The sequence below is a fragment of the Parambassis ranga genome, chromosome 16 (assembly GCF_900634625.1).
Source record: "Parambassis ranga chromosome 16, fParRan2.1, whole genome shotgun sequence".
Taxonomy (NCBI): Eukaryota; Metazoa; Chordata; class Actinopteri; family Ambassidae; genus Parambassis; species Parambassis ranga.
In genome coordinates, this window is record NC_041036.1 from 12,065,321 (window position 1) to 12,082,124 (window position 16,804).

At 43.5% G+C, this 16,804-nt stretch overlaps 2 protein-coding genes across 2 annotated transcripts; both read left to right on the top strand.

The window, feature by feature from the left end:
* The first annotated feature begins 2,410 nt into the window (after positions 1–2,410).
* On the top strand, positions 2,411–5,095 carry gem (GTP binding protein overexpressed in skeletal muscle). The gene is made up of 4 exons (XM_028426002.1): positions 2,411–3,850; positions 4,087–4,163; positions 4,288–4,480; positions 4,569–5,095. The coding sequence occupies exons 1-4, from the start codon at positions 3,496–3,498 to the stop codon at positions 4,850–4,852; spliced, it is 909 nt and encodes a 302-aa protein (XP_028281803.1). The 5' UTR covers positions 2,411–3,495; the 3' UTR covers positions 4,853–5,095.
* Positions 5,096–7,370: 2,275 nt separating this feature from the next.
* cdh17 (cadherin 17, LI cadherin (liver-intestine)) lies at positions 7,371–15,852 on the top strand. Its single transcript, XM_028425514.1, has 19 exons — positions 7,371–7,449; positions 8,693–8,749; positions 9,223–9,318; positions 9,782–9,925; positions 10,009–10,144; positions 10,385–10,543; positions 10,856–11,008; positions 11,524–11,729; positions 11,842–11,973; positions 12,086–12,236; positions 12,530–12,736; positions 12,816–12,892; positions 12,970–13,158; positions 13,309–13,553; positions 14,059–14,189; positions 14,337–14,561; positions 14,665–14,775; positions 14,904–15,020; positions 15,113–15,852. The coding sequence occupies exons 1-19, from the start codon at positions 7,420–7,422 to the stop codon at positions 15,202–15,204; spliced, it is 2,658 nt and encodes an 885-aa protein (XP_028281315.1). The 5' UTR covers positions 7,371–7,419; the 3' UTR covers positions 15,205–15,852.
* Positions 15,853–16,804: the final 952 nt, after the last annotated feature.

Here is a 16,804-nt window from a genome sequence, read left to right on the forward strand (position 1 = left end):
TTCGAAATGTTCTTTTAACTTTAATATTTGAGCATCTGTGGCAACCTTCCTTGTATTACATGCCAGGCTACACTGAAGTTGAAATTGGAGCCTTACGTTTTATTTCCTGATGGAGTTGTAGATGTAGCACAGTTCATCACAGTCCATCCTTCACACAAAACCACAAATGTGAACCTCATAGTGGAGCTGGAGGTTGAGGTCAACAGAAAATGTCAAAGTAATCCACCTGACAGTTGTTGACATAGTGAAAAACAGAGTGTCTGGACCACAACACACAGTCACAAGGTCCACTTAAGAGATTTGTGCGAGATGGAAACCAGTGGTGGCATAGCAACAGTCACCAAGCAACGTATCTATCTGCCAATGTAAGAGACTGTTGTTTCTGAGAATTCATGTTTTGTTTTGCAGCTTTTTCGTGTTGTTACTGGACACGTGACCCACAGACGAGTCACTTGTCCAAGCAGGATATTGATCCAAATCACAGTCTCAGAGGCCATGTGCTGGTGGGTACATGAGGTAGATTTTGTCTGCCTGCGTAAAGCTCTTACCAGCCACTGCTGGCTGCACTGCCAATCTGTCTTTAAGCTGAGTTCCAGCTCAACAGCTCAAAGACCTGGAATATGGATTGAATGAATGACTTTCCACCACTGGAAGGGAAGGGAAGGGACATAGTTGTTTTGGTAGAGACAGATTATATTCCCTGTGATCCCAGGACATCTGTGGAAGATATGAATGTACTGTAATGACTGCAAGGCCAAGCCTCTGGTATTAACCCCGACTCACAATGTTCATTCATTCATTGCCAGTCTGAGAGACATCCCTACTGGCTGAGGATGTAGTCTGATTCACACTGTGCTTTAGTTTTGGTAGACAAACCAGTCTAGAGAATTGTGTTATACTCAGGACAGTGCAGTGAAGTAAACACACAAAGTAAAAGTTCAGCATAGGTTTGCTGGTACAGGTGTGCAGCACTGCTTTGTTCACAACTTAGAAGCTAGTTGGTCGACCAGAGTCACAATAGTCTTATAAGACATTACCTAGTATTTAGCATTACTACTTGTGGGTGGGTGTGTATGTAGCAATGAAAAGACAGAATGTTTTAGAGAGTAGTAGTTTTCAGAGCAGATTGTTCTAAGTACAATAGTTTGAGTGTGTAGTGCTGTGTATTCGAGGCCTTTATAAAACTCTTTTGTTGCAAATAAAAGAAAAGAAAGAGGTCTCCAACTACCATGTACAGCTGTAAACATCACCCTGCCAATATGCAGCCCAGAGTACAGCCTCTCCCTCCACCCATCCCCTCCTCCTGACCCTGGTCCTCCTCCAGCACTTAACATGGATTTAATGTCTCCCAATCATCTGTCAGGCAGATCAGATCAGAGCTGTAATACACAGCAGCGGGTCCCACAGATGAGGCTGCAGCCCGATTCAGAAGTCCTGAAAAACAACAGTTGATAAAGCATCATAATCCCACACTTACTGTAATAACCCTCTCCGCTTGTTGCCCGCTCCCTCTAACACACACAAAGTGCTCTGGCAAATGAAAAGCTGATGTTTACAAGTTGAATGATGCGATGCAGGGTCTCTCTGGACACTTGTGTACATTGTCAGATCAGGTCATTCACAAAATACCAACTGGTGGTTTTCAATCCATTAACAATATGCTGGTTCTGCTGCCAGTAGATCTCAGGCTTGCAGTACATGTTAAGCCTCTTGTGAACGCTTTTATTCAGAAATTCCTGACAGAAAGTTGTGTATGGATATTCACTGACAAGGAAAAGACATTACAGATGGTTATGTGGGTGTCTGATCTGATAGATAGCATTGTCCTAACCCCAGAATTACAGATAATAATTCTGCCATTCAGTGAAGCCAGGGCGTGGGGAATCTTTGATATAAACTCTGTTATCAGTTTTCAGCCACACCTTGTATGTCTTCAGGGCCAACAGACTGACACTTCAGTGTCAGTGCCAGTAAGGTGTCTGTTATTGTCTTAGAAGGAGGGATGCTCTTGTATTTTAATATTTAGCAATTGTAGTGGAGTTCAGATATGAGCAGACAGGACGCAGACTTCACTTGTCTTGTATGGGGGTTGGATGAAGCCTATTTCTGTTAGCAGTTAAACTGCAATGATGTTATGTGATGAAGAATGGCATTAGAGTGCTCCTTCGTTTTATCCAAACCTAAAGATATTCAGTTTACAGTCAAGTCAGACAAAATAAGATTGTGTAATTGTGACATTTTTGCAATAAAAACTACTTGACTAATCACTAACTAAATCAGTGAAAGCTGCAGCTCTCCACAGAATCCACCTTAAAAACCTTAAAGCATTGCATTTACCTTAAAGTGTCTTTTTCCTAGTTTAGTACTGCTTTCACATTCCAGTGACCATGAAGTATCCAGGTACCCTGGAGTAAAATGCCTTTATAGATTTATCTAAACATGCAAATGAAAGAAAGTGTTTTATCATCCTTGCAGCAGATTTATGCTGTCTGTCTGCTCTTTCTCACTCTTTCTGTCTTCCTCAAGGACATGTATTCGAACAAAAGCTGCTTGCGCTGTGAGATTCTGTTACACTTTCAACCATTTTCTGCATAAACCTATGTAACACAGCAACAAGTTTCTATAGATCACCTTGTACATCAGATTATCCAACATGTTGGCTGATGGATAATTTCTGCCACCGGCACCAATAGCTCCAGTATCCATGTTAACAATGCACTGTTGACCTGGATGATACCTTTCAATCTGATCTTATCCAGTGATAGCATGTATATAATAGTTCTAATAAGCAAAGTACAGACAACAATCCATTTTAGTGAACCCCTCCACTGTGGGCAGGTTATCTACTTTTAATCAATTTTTTGTAACTCACACCGTTACAACTTAAACATCACTTTCCTTCACTTTATCTAGCACATGTGTTTCTGGATTTACAATATAATCTTATAAATGAAATATAATGCCTGCTGAGTGTCTTTGGTGCCAAACAATGTGAGCTGTAGCCCACTACCTGACCATGCCCGCATGAATCCTAACAACCATCCAGTGCTCCTCTTGTGTGACCCTCCACCCTCCCCCTCCCATCTACTCTTTATATAAACTGCAGGGAAACCCCATCAGAGCGTAGAGATTACAGAGACAGGAGGGAGCAGAAGCACCAAGGAGACACCAGCTGTACTAAATGTTGCTGCGGGATTTACCACTCTGATGTTTCTTTGGCCGAATTAAACTTGGTATTTAATGCGTAATGTGCGTCTGAACTGTCGTAGAAGCAGTGTGATCTCATCAGACCTGCTGAGGTTCTGGAGATAGAGGGAGGGTCTTTATAACTTTAAGACACAGTGAATGCACCGTGTTGGTATCTTTGTGAATCCACGTTTGTGATGTTCACTTGAAGCGGATAAAAAGCTTTTTAAGAAGAAAAGAAGTTGATTCGTTGCAACAGGTGAAAGCACCACTTAGCAAAAAAAACAAAAACCTTTTAACCCCGGCACCATGCTGTCCACTGTGCGCCGGCACAGCCTCCGCCTTCAGACCGAGCTCCACCGGTGGAGCATCTGCGACCCCGGCAGCCACCTGCTGCCGGACAGCCTCCTGGCGCGGGTCCCCGCCTGCATCTCCCGGTCTAAGTCCTGCACCAGCTCCGCCGGGGAGTCTGACGGGAGCCGCGGGAGCTGGTCTTCCTCAGACTCGGTCATCTCCAGCGACTCCGCCGGGGAGCCATCGGAGCCCGGGAGCCCGTACAGGGTGGTTCTGTTGGGGTCCAGCGGGGTCGGAAAGACGGCGTTTGCGAGCATCTTCGCTGGGGCAGCGGACAGCATGGACAGTGATGACTGCGAGCTGTGTGGAGGTGAGAGATCACAACTGAGATATAGGCTACTGTTGTTTCAGGTGTGTCTTCATTTGAATCTTGTGTTAACTCTTTACACAGTAAATCTTTCATGTTGCGTCTGAAAATGAAAAACCAGAGCCACATTTTTAAATGGAATAATAATGATAACGCTGTAGTTATTTTTTAACATTTTACTTTTAACAGTTGTGCTATATTTTTACTCATAATAATATTTGTTTCATTTATAATTTCAGATGAAATGTGTGAAAAGGAAATTGAAGTGGATGGAGAGTCTGCAGTTCTAACTCTGTTTGACACATGGGATGCAGAGGTGAGTGGACAGTTGTAAACAAAGGTTTTATGAATTTGATGAGGTTTTTCCTACTGCTACTCTGTGCATAGGCTACTGTACTTGGCATCTTTTATTTATCTGTGTGTGTGTGTATTTTTTGCAGAATGACAATGAGCACTACATGCAGACAGGTGATGCCTACCTGTTGCTGTACTCCATCACTGACCGGACCTCCTTCCTGCGAGCTTCAGAGCTCAGGATTACCCTGCGTCGCTTCCGACCTGCCCAGTACACGCCTATCATACTAGTGGGCAACAAGTGTGACCTGGTGCGGCGCAGAGAGGTGTCAGTCAGTGGTAAGAGCAGAAGCACAATCCCTCTCTGTCTCAGTGTGATAGTGGTTTTTCCTCATAACAACTAAAAACCTCTGATTTTATGTTTCAGAGGGTCGTGCCTGTGCTGCTGTGTTTGACTGCAAGTTCATTGAGACCTCAGCTGCAATGCAGCACAACGTCTGGGAAGCTTTCCGTGGCATTGTGCGACAGCTGCGTCTTCGCCGAGACTCCAAGGCAGCCAACAAACGTCGCAAACACACAAACATCAACACACGTCGTGAGAGCCTTCCTGTGAAGGCCAGACGTTTCCTCGACAAAATAGCAGCAAAGAACAATCCCAGCGTGGCGTTCTGGCTAAAATCGAAATCCTGCCATGATCTCTCTGTGCTGTAGGCACCTGACAGGGTATCCTCAATGTACACCAAACGTTTGAGCTGCTCACAAGGCTGGAGAACAGACACTGGGGACAAGCCTGGAGTGAAGCCTCCATCTAAAGGGCTACCTCACTGTGTTCATGTCCCCCCTTCACACAGCCAGGATGGTGACCTGTATATGCAACATTTCTACACTGCCGTCCACACTACCAGTGGCCTAAACACCACTGAGAGGACTGTGCTGTTTGTCAGCCTTTGTATGGACTGGACAATTAGCTACAGAAGTGAAATGTTTGGGAGTTTAGAGGAGGAGGTGATTTTTGTTCATTTCAGTACCTTGAACAAAGACAATAATATCAACATTTTATTTCTTATTTGTGTCGACTGTTGATCCTAAAGTTCTGAGACTATTTGTAAGCTATTTATTATTATGTTTATCATGTCTTTGTGACCATTACTTTATTTATAATGCGTTGTGTTTTGCACTTATTGTAAATAAATACCAGATCAATATAATGCTCTTCCACGTGGTATTATTTTCCAACATAGATAAAGTGTCATCATCTCATTTAGGAGAAAAGAAACAACTCCTGGTTTGTTTGTCGTCTCAACCTTACTAATGAGACATTAATGTGTGTGACTCAGCTTTGACACAAAGAAAACACAAAGTGGGTCCAACTGCAACTCAGCCGGCCTGATAACAGATGAGTCAGGTGGTGACATTAAAGTTGGACTTTAAGAAGCTAAATTTGGGGACAGACACTCAGGACCATTTAAATGGGACAAAATGTGGGGATAAAAGGCTGTTTTTTGGGTCAGTGGTTAATGTTAGGCAAGTAATAGTTGTGGTTTGGGATTGCAATATAATACTCAAACATGACCCTTTTTTGCTTATACACAAATTCCCCATTCACACAGCTTGTTTACGGCAGGGCTGCTAAGCCTTTATTGCACCTCACCATTCGGTACGGGGTGCACAACAATGAAGACTCACTGTTCTGCATGTCAGCTGGCAGAGGAGGTATTCACAGCACCAAATCTATGGCTCTGTCAAAGGACATTAATACACTGGTGTGATGGCACACCTCTGAGTATTGAACAGGAATTGCCATTTAGAAGTCCACAGTGAAGTGACATTATCGTACATTGGCTTTGTTTTTTGTGAATGGGCCAAAAAGAGGAGGCCTTCTCTGTGTGGAAAGGAGTCCAAAAAAAGGCTCAATGCTGCTCAGTGTAGACTTCTTTCAGAAGTATGACACTCTCCTCTGCTCTCGGCTTTGTAAATGGTTTAAAGATGTGATAGTAACAGGTGTTCCTCCTACCTTCCTCACAGACTTGGTGTAGTAGTCCTGCTTTGACTAGGCTGTGAGATAGAAGCTTAAATCTGTGAAATGTCCTCTGAAGTCATGTCTGTGTGCATGTGTCAGCTTATTTGACTGCTCAGAGATTGAGGTCACAGTGTGACACTGAATATCAAGCTCAGATCCTAAACTCAATTCTGTCACCAAAAAGGGAACAGAATGCAGGAAAATGTGTTTCCAAGGTAACATTCACACATGTGTGTGTATGTTGAGTTCAGGGAGCACCGAGCAGATGGTGTTGATGCATTCTGGCCAGAACTGAAACCTGCCTGCACAGAGTATCAATGTACACATACGAATGAACTTGTGCCTTACACAATGAAGTCACTTACATCTGAATTCATGGCTTCAGCTGTGGAACTACCAACACTACAGTCAGAGGTTCTGATTAAATGGTGGGCCTGTGAAACAGTGACTCACTCACAGCCTGTTCCTCTATAGCTCACACAACTCTCTGTTTCCAAGCAGCTTTCTTTAGCCCAACATGGCAGCATGTGCATCAGGATGCACAATACAGAAAAGGGTTAGCTCCTGATCATGAGGATATAAATTCAGTGACATCCTCCTTGAGATCAGTTTTGCCACTGTAGTTTAAATTCTGTACAGGTGTGAAAGTTAACAGCAGCCAAGGTCATGACCTGCTGTTCAACAGTTTTGTGTGTGTTTTGACCTGTTGAATCACCCGGATGACCTCGAAGCTTTGCATTCTTATAAAGCAATGGATTGCCTGAGCAGGCTGTTAGTCCTATTGTCTACACACCACTCCTTATCAGGCAGCTAATGGAAAATCTGACAGGAAACAGTGCAGAGGAGCAGAGGTCAAAGTCTGAGGGGAAATAAGAAACTTAAACACTTAACAGCAGATTCACCAAGGTTTCTGTTTCTCCACTGTTCACACACAGACACACACACTGTATAAATATTACTGACATGTTCCTGGTGGGAATTCTTCAGCTGCTTTGACACAATAACGCACACACATCTACAGTCACTTGTGTTTCAATGTAAAATAAGTGACTAGTGTTAATAGATTTGTCCTTTATAGTACTGCATTATATACTGTTGTCCTGCTCTGCCTGTCTGCATCTCTTGTCAGCTACACCCCGATTGGCTGGCTCGACATGAGGGCAGGGTGATTAGGCAATCATTAGATCCAATAAAACATTCTGGTTACTACTTGGGTTAACGTTTTACCAGATAGGATGGAGCTGCTCAGATCATTCTGATGAGTGACTCACTCGATCTCTCCGGACAGGTAAGTCGCCTCGCTCTCCTCTCTTCCAGTTTGTGGGATTTATTGAGAATTAGGAGAATGTTTCTGAGGTGTGAGGAGAAACAAACTGGACTTTCTGAGTTTGTTTGACTGTTTGTGTGACAGATGTGTCAGATGCTTTCAGGTTATTGTAGGAATGCAGTGATCTTGACTTGACTTTGGTGGGGTCTTAAGGTGTTTCCAATTACCAGCTTCAACTTCTTTGAAGCTTCCTGAGTCTTTCTAAACACCTGAGAGGAAATTATCATATTGGGCAATACATTTAGAGTTACAGCTGCTGACAGCGGTGGTGTAGTCACTAAAAGGAGAAGGCAAAGGTCTTTAGCTGGTTCCACCTTTCACAGTTGCAGTTTAAACTAAACTAAACTAATAATCTCCACCACTAGAAGTGAGTTAAATCATTGATGGTGCTACTCTGGAAATTGATTATGCTGTTGAGCGACTTACCAGTTGAATATATTAAATTCTGTGTGGAAGCAGAAATGCTAATAAAGTGCAGAAAAACATTTAGGTAAAGTCATTGTTCCACCACAGAGGAGTGTAAATTAATGGTTGCGACATTAAATGTGTGCACTGATATATAAAAGGTCGACTCAATGTCACCTTCACTTAACCAGTTGACCTTACCCTTTTTCTTTTAGCAGCTCTTAGCACAAATCCAGATCTACAACAGAATCCTCCTTTATCTACGAAGCAATTGTTTTTGTTTAGTTTTATGTACTTGTTACTGTGACAATGTTAACTTTAGTTAACACATTCCTCTCATGTGTTTAAAGGCATGTTCATTTAAAGCAGCATTTAAATAGATCATGGATCCTCTATATGTTTTTGGACATCAGTAAAGGAATAATGGGTCACTCTTCAAACACACTCAAGGCTATAATGTTACTCTGATACAAGGGTTACACACTTCACGCTGACCTGTGGGTACCTGCCTGTGTTATATTCACACCCAGGCCCCATTAAAGCGCTGGCTTTCAGTTTGTCTGGGTTGCTCAGGTGGGGGTGGTTCCCCTGGTGGTAAAGGTGGAGTCACACATAGAAGTACTCCAAGTCCTTATTCAGCTCAAAGTGTGCAGCTAAAGGAAAGATAGCACGCACGTGTGTGGCTTCAAGGACACGTTTTATTCGTGTGGTTGCTGGGTCAAAAACACTTTGTGCTGAATGGAGAAAGTAACACTACTCTTCACCCTTCTTTTTTCTAACTCTTCCTCATTCTTCCCAGACTGTGATAATGACACCTGTGGTGCGTCTGTTGCTGCTCCCATTCCTGCTCAGCATTGTGAGTACATAGCACTGCCACTGCTGTCCTTCAATGCATATTCATAAAACACACTCAAAGACATGAACCTGTGAAAGGATCTGTGAAACCATCAGTGCTGATTAATGGTGAGATGTATTTCTGTACCTGGAACAGGTTTAGAACATACAGGACATGCCTGCAAGGTTAATGAAATGTGTGCAACAGCTGAGCCATTTTCTTAGTGTTAAGTGAGTAACCAAAGAGTGCTTATTTAAATCTCTACAAGAAGGAGTGAAGTGTGCCTGCAATGAGGTAGACTTTGGCCTCACATCCTGTAGAGGAATATAAGAATCTGCCATTGTCATGTAATTTTGGTTCAATAAATAACTTGGCTGAAAAAAAAGTGAAGCCCTCACAGTGCTTCACAGTGATGTTTGCATGAGTGTGTTTAACCTTACCTCAGACTATACTATATGAGATGACCTTTAACCTCAGTGACTGTGCTGTGATAGGCTGCTGGGAAGGATCTGGAGGAGAAGAAGGGCCCTTTTGAGAACACAGTGCTGGATGTGCCAGAGGGGACGCTGGTGCCCTACCCTGTGTATCAGGTAATAAATTCAGCACATCAGTGGACAAAAACTACACTGTGTGTAAAAAAATTATGACTATTTATAAAACATTTATGACCATGTATATTTCAATAGTGATGCCCAAAATGGGGTAATATTGTAATCAACTTGGTCATGGCCAGTAGAGCTGCCTGGACACACTAGCCAGCTCTGCTAGCTAAGTTATTATGTTAACTATAGTAGTAGTACTATAGTTTGCCAGCCTTCAGGGGGCCCTGCTTGGCCTGGACTAAATGGCTGAAGTATTGTGTGGATGGGCAGAAGTTCCCCACTTCCACAATTGTTGCTGAAGATGCTGCTGCTCTTTTCCTTGTGGGCATGTTTGTGTGTGTGAGAGAGAGAAATGAATACATATAGAGAATCATATGCATCCAGTGTAAACGCACACACATTTTCCTGTGCTAACTGTCATGGTGGTCAAATCTTTTTGCTCTGTCCTTAGTTTCAGGTGACACATCCACACATTAATGGTTTCCTGCTGAGTGGGGAGGGTAAAGAAGTAGAAGACATTAAGATTTCGAGTGATGGGTGGCTTTACCTGGAGAGACCTCTGGACTGGTCTCGAGTGCCCTATTACCTTCTCCAGGTAACACAGTCTCTCTGTCCCTGTAAATAGTCTGAAATTGTCTACATGCACTACACTGTTTGTGTATGTATTTCTGTATCCAGGTGAAGGCGATGGCAGATAATGAAGTAGTGGATGGTCCAATTTCTGTGACTATAAATGTTTTGGACATAAACAACAATGCTCCGTACTTCAACCAGAGTAGCTATGCAGCTATGGTGCGAGAAAACCGCCCAGCAGGTGTGTGTGTTTTAAATGACACAGTTGGAAACGATGGCTGTAGTCAAGGCTGGAAACTCGTCTATCTGTCTGTCTAACACTGTTATACTGTGGAATGTGCATGGTGATAGAATGAAGTACATCCAGTGTGTTGCTCACTGACATGTGTTGGTTTGAGCGGTATTTTTATATTTCTATATTTATGTCATTATAACACCTTCTCACTGTGGCCAGAGTTTCACATTGGTTTTGTTGTTCCAGGCGTCCCGTTTACTCGAGTGTTTGCGTTGGATCAAGACGACCCAGACTCTCCCAACGCTCAACTAAGATACACCCTGGTTAGCCAGATCCCCAACAAAAACAACATCCTCCTCTTCCAGATTGACCCCAACACTGGAGAGGTCTCCACCACAGAACAGGGTAACACACACACATACGCACATTGACCTGTCCACACATGAATGAACACACAGACATGAGGCCAGACATAGATGTCCAGAACTAGGTGCTGCGTCCGTGGGAAAAGTCTATAATCTGCCCATCTCTGCCTGTAATCTGGCAGTATAGCGCCACTGTAAATCCAGCTTACACAGCTCATCTGTGTGCTCAAGATTAATTCTGATTGGAGGCAGATTGCCTCAATGTGTCGCGTGATGTTGATCAGTGATTACTGCGACCACCTCTTAAGACCTATTAAGACGTGTTAGTTGCATTTGACATGTGTCTTAACAGGGGCACTGACACTGAGGGCCAGAGGAGGCATCCAGTATGGCAGAGGAGAAGAACATACCGTTGATGCACTGAAGAAGAAGTTTAATGACTACTGCTCGGCGCCGAAGATCCCCTTCGAAGAAAACCCCTTCTTCACCTGTGTGGAGAGAGCAGGTTTGTTTCCAGAGGTGTCTGTGGTTAAAGCAATTTGCACTCTTGGAATCAGACTGTTTTGGTATTTGACAGCAGTGAATTAAATAAATGATTTAAAAGTAGTCCCGTGACTCTGCACTGCAAGACAAAGCAGGTTCAGATGATGGATGGGTGGATTAAAAAAAAGTTGTATGATTCAGAAAGAATTAAAACAAAAATTATCCAAAGTTTGATAAACAAGACAAAAACACAGTTTATGTCGACACGTGTGCTGTGTGATTGTGTCCAGCTTAAAAATTTGAGCACGTGATGACGCTGAATGGTGGGTGTTGTTAATGTAGACAAACACAGACTCTAATGAAGGAAACCCTTTCAGCGATTAGCGCTGGTAGTGTAATTTATTGGGTGTTGAGTTGATGAGTTCGGGCAGGGTGAGTGGTTAATCCATGAGACTTGGCTTTTTACAAATTACAGCTGGAATGATTTGATGATGGCAGCACTGGCTCTGATCTTCATTTTCCCTCCTGTGTTGTCAGAGATGAGGAGGCGGAATGTGAACCCCCTAGAGGACCCAGACTACACCTTGTTTGTGCGAGTGCAGGACCTGGCTGGAGCTTCTGAGACTGCACTGAGTGGAAACACCAGAGTGCACATTGTGGTGCAGCAAAACCAGTGGGTGAATCCTGGACCGATTATTATTAAAGAGCACATAAAGGGACAGTACCCTCGGGTCATTGCAAAGGTGTGAACAATTTTTATTTTTACTGCACCGGCATAATACCCTGTGACTGACCAACCTGCTCTGGGTCTCCCTCTCTCTCTCTCCCTCTCATTCTCTTTCTCTCTGTATCCAGGTCCAGTCTAATGACCCCGATGCCATCTATAAAGTAGTGCAAAAAGAGCGAGAGCTGAAATTTCCCTTCCAGATCAGAGAAAATGGAGATATACTGCTGACAGAGGAGCTGGACAGAGAAGACAAGGACATGGTAGATGACACCTTTTGTATTTTGCTTAAGAAGTTTCTCAGTGCAAAATTAAAGACTTGTACATTATTTTACTTGTTAGATGATTCTTGAACCTCTGTTGGTTCTATTTCAGTACATCCTGGTGGTGTTTGCAAAGGATAACCATGACAGAGATGTGGACCCACCCATGGAGATTCAAGTCCTGGTGGAGGATGTAAATGACAACGCACCAGTGTGTGGACAAGAGGAGAGTGTGTTTGAGGTGCAGGAGGACGAGCCTGTAGGTAAGATATACAGTATGAGTGTGACTGTCACATAACTATGTTCAGATCAGGAATAACCAGAAAGGAGAAATCCTTCACCCTACAAAAGACTCTACTCAGTGATCATCTATTTCACAAAATGATGTCATTTTCATTTCTAAGGTAGTTTTGTAAAATCTCACATACATGTATTTCCAGGAGCAACAAACATGTGGATCTGATAATGATCAATATCAATATATTTAAGTCAATACTGATTAAGTTATAGGATATTTGGAAGTTTCAGAATGAATGTGAGTGTGTTGTTATTTCAGGCAGCCTGGTTGGTAATCTGACAGCTCACGATGATGATCAGGCCGGGACGCTGAACGCTCAGCTGACTTATGCCATCGTGTCCCAACATCCAGCCACGTCCCCCAACGCCTTTTCCATTGATGATTTTGGAAGAATTCAGGCTTTGCGCATGCTTCGGCGCAAAGACGAGCAGATCTACAATATCATTGTTCGAGTCAGCGACTCAGGTAAAATACATAATGTATGAAAAGTCACGTGTATGTCGGTTTGCTTCAGGATGAGGTACTCATGGCCCCTGTCTCACAGATTTCAACACAGAGTGTAAGGTCCTCATCAAGGTGATAGACGTGAACAACGAGCTGCCTGTATTTGAGAAGACTGAGGTGAGTAAATCAGTTCTTCAAAAACATTCTGTTATTTCTGATGCTGTTTGACTAAGATTCGAACTGTGTGTGTGTAGTACGGCAGCCATACTCTGGCAGAGGACGCTCCTGTGGGACTCACAGTGGTGACCATCAGAGCATCAGACGCAGACGACCCCGACAGCGGCAGCTCCCTCATCGAGTTCCACATCTCTGCCGGCAACGATGAGGAAGTCTTTGCAGTGGAAACTGATGGCAAAGGTGTTGGTCATCTGGTCATAGCTAAGGTGCTGCCTTCTCTCCCACTTATACACACACATCAATTATGCACTTGATTTTTGTACTTATCTGATCAAACAAATGTTATTTTTTATTGATCTTGTCTGCGTATTGTCAGAGTAAAAAGACCCTTATTAACTCTAATCTCCCCCCTACAGCCTCTGGACTTTGAGTCTTTTCCCACCTACAAACTCCAGATTGATGCTCGCAACCCTGAGCCTCTGATGAAAGGTCTGGAGTACGGCAGCGATTCCACTGCCTTCGTCTCTGTGTCTGTCACCAATGTGGACGAGGCCCCAGAGTTCAGCCTGGACATCCTGGATGTGACTGTGCCTGAAAACACCACCAAAGGATCAGTGCTGCTCACAGTGGAGGCAAAGGACCCAGAGGGCAAAGAGATCAGGTAAATTAATGTCATAACAGACACTGTCTTGTGCTGTTTTGGCCTCATCCTTTAAAATAAAACATTTCATATGTGGGCCCTGCTGATAAAAATGATTTGTGAAGCACCTTATGAGGCCAAACTACACTACACTATAGAATGTTCTGTCTCGACTGATAAGGATCTTTTTTATGTGCATTTACCGAATGCTGTGTCCATGTTCTTTTGAACATCATCAGCCGTTCTAACAAGATGTACTCTATGATAGTAGAAGGAACATGTACGCACCACATGCACACCTTTTATAGCTTATGCATCGTTCCACTGGATCAGCACTAGCTGTTTGTTCAGGGTTTCAGTAGCTGAGACCATCATGTGCACAAAAAACCCCACAAGACTATTGATTTGCTTTGACTACCATTGTTTCGCCCTGGCCAAGAGTTCAGCATCTGCTGCTGTGTCATGGATGATTTACAACATCTTCCAGCTGAGCGTGCGGCTTTGATGATTGTGTGTCTGTGTGCAGTTTTAAGATGGACGGCGACACTCGCGGCTGGCTAGAGATCGATGCTGCCACAGGACAGATCAGGACCAAAACACAGCTGGACAGAGAGATACAGGAGACTTTGGATGTCACTGTCACTGCCTATGAGAAGGGTGAAATAATATACACAGACACAGCTGAGCAGTTATCACGTAGTCTGAATCACAGTTTGTGATAAAGCTCTTAAAATATGAGACTTTGAGAGTCTGACCACTCTTAGCTTTTATATGACCACCACTTTCACTGACTTACCTCTAAAGAAAACCCGGAGATGTCGTCTGAGCGTGTCGTGCATGTGAGGCTTCTGGATGTGAACGACAACGTCCCCAAACTGATCGAGGACCAGGCCTTCATCTGCATCCAAAATCCCAAACCTGTTCTCGTCAAGGCCCAAGATAGCGACAGCGCCCCCTTCTCCCAACCATTCACTTTCACCTTTGCCCACGGCAAGAAGTCCCCCAACTGGGATCTGCAGATGGTGGATGGTAAATGTGTAAAATATCATGGCAAAAAAACAAGGATGCAGAAATGCAAATTCTATGATCGGACTGCAACATTTATTATTGTGTCTCATCGTTTATTGTGTAGATTCAACAGCTGAACTGCGCCTGAAGAAAAAAACCACTGAGGATAAAACCTTCAAACTTCCCATCAGCATTAAAGACAATGCAGGAATGGGAGTCACACATTTATTTACAGGTGAGTTTATCAGTTCATCCTGCCACCAGGAACACTGACTGGCAGTTAAGGAGTTGTGTTCTAATTGTGTCAAAGCTGCTCTTGCTGTGTGGCGTCTCAATGACGGGTGTTTCCCTTCTACTCTCCAGTGCAAGTGTGTAACTGCACAGAGCTGGGATACTGCTACATGGCACCAGATGCTGTTGGATTCAAAATGGGACTTGGAGGCACCATTGGGTTGCTAGCCAGCATTCTGGGATTGTGTGGTAAGTCTTACAAACACCATGTAAAGCCTGTTATCTGACCGTTAGAGTTTTGTGTTGTGGAATAACTGCACTGTGCTCTCCTCTTGTTGCAGTTATCATCTTCATTGTTGTGATCAAATGCTCGAATAAAGGAGGCAAAAAGAAAGGCCTGACTGAGGAGGGGGAGACGAACGCTATGATGTAGACAAACACACACACACACACACACACACACGTTGATTCAGTTGTATTTATATATGGGCCTCTGTCACAAATCACAAAGGGTCTTTACAACTTGTACAGAATCCAACAGCCTCTGTGCAACTTATCTCCTTTGACCTTAGGCCACAAAGTTATCAATCGATCCTTGTAAACATGTGTAAAAACGACAGAAAAATCAAACAAACCCCTGGAGGTTCTGTGTCAGAGAGGACTGTACTCATTATTCAAAAAACAAACACATTTACATTAGCTTATTTTTGTTTTACTTACAAGAGAGGGCTGAGCTTGATTAATAGGTAAATAGATCCTGTGAACACTTAATTAAATTGGGTGGAGGTCCCATGCTAATCACATATTTATGCAGCTTGTTCACTTAATTTATTACAAACTGTCTCCCCCAGACTCTTGTCAGTTCAGTAGCAGTTTCATCTTCCCTCATGATTCAATCCGTTTTTGTGGCCCAGAGTTTTCTGTTATTCTCTTCTGCATGAAAGTACCAGCTTAATGTAGAACTGGAAATATTTTAAGATGTGAGGTGGCATCTTAAGCCTGCACCATCACTGTCTGTGTTACAAATCCAACAATAAGTGGAACGTACTGCTTTCTGTTTCCCAATAAACAAAGAAATTGGTTTCTGTGTGTGTGTGTGTGTAATGTAGAAGTCAGGGCATACGCATGGGGCTGCAGGTGATCGTTGACATAACAACTCACTATCCTAACACCACTACCAGGTTGTCTTACAGTCAGTTCTGTCGCATACAGGACGTCCCTCCTCCCCGCCTCCTTCTTTCTTCCTTCTCCATCTGTTACTGAGCAGTCAAGGCCGTGGTGCAGCTGCTGCAGAATGATGCTCTGAGTCATCTCTTTGACAATGGGAGACGGGCCGTAGATTGTTAATGGTGCTGAAGGGTGGCATGATTGTATGCTTTCATACAGCACAAAGTGGCCTCACAACACACATACACACATGTGAGAGCAGTGCTACATGTGCGGCCACAAACATGCATCCTTCCAATCCATGTGCAACGTTTGTGTGTGTGTGTGTTGGGATGAGTCATTGGACAGCCTGCTGTAGCTTCCAAAAAAAACGAATGGAGAACCGTGTCAGCGGCAGAGAACTGAACGATGGCCCCGTTACAATACAGCTCAACACGGAGCCTCTCCAGTGTTTATGTCTGCACCCTCTCTATACCTGTATCCCAGCAACACTTTCCATAACACTCACACAGTTGCACACAGTCCTGCAGAGCTGGTGGGAGAAGTTGAAATAAGAAAAGAGGAGGTGGAGGAAAGACGTAGAGAGTAAACTATGTGATGGATGGCCACCTCCTCCGACCGCCTCTGCATGTTGAACCACACCATCTCCACACAGACACACACCCGATTGTTTTTGCCCAAGAGCACTTTGTCCTAATATAGAAGTTCTATACAGATGTTCACAAAACCAGCAATGATTGGTTAATTTCACACCAGTGTGTCAGACTGTAGGAGTTCGCCAAGACATCAAGAACTAGAGTCACAAATACATTTTGATTAAAAGTAACAAACAGGGCAATTTAATTTAATCCATCAAACAGGAGAAG

Excerpts from the sequence above, each read along its gene's own strand:
- gem (XM_028426002.1), top strand. The coding sequence starts at position 3,496 with ATGCTGTCCACTGTGCGCCGGCACAGCCTCCGCCTTCAGACCGAGCTC. Across the intron at positions 4,164-4,287 it reads TTGACACATGGGATGCAGAG|AATGACAATGAGCACTACAT; the intron begins GTGAGTGGACAG and ends TATTTTTTGCAG. Across the intron at positions 4,481-4,568 it reads CAGAGAGGTGTCAGTCAGTG|AGGGTCGTGCCTGTGCTGCT; the intron begins GTAAGAGCAGAA and ends TTTATGTTTCAG.
- cdh17 (XM_028425514.1), top strand. The coding sequence starts at position 7,420 with ATGAGTGACTCACTCGATCTCTCCGGACAG. Across the intron at positions 8,750-9,222 it reads TCCCATTCCTGCTCAGCATT|GCTGCTGGGAAGGATCTGGA; the intron begins GTGAGTACATAG and ends GTGCTGTGATAG. Across the intron at positions 10,145-10,384 it reads GCGAGAAAACCGCCCAGCAG|GCGTCCCGTTTACTCGAGTG; the intron begins GTGTGTGTGTTT and ends TTGTTGTTCCAG.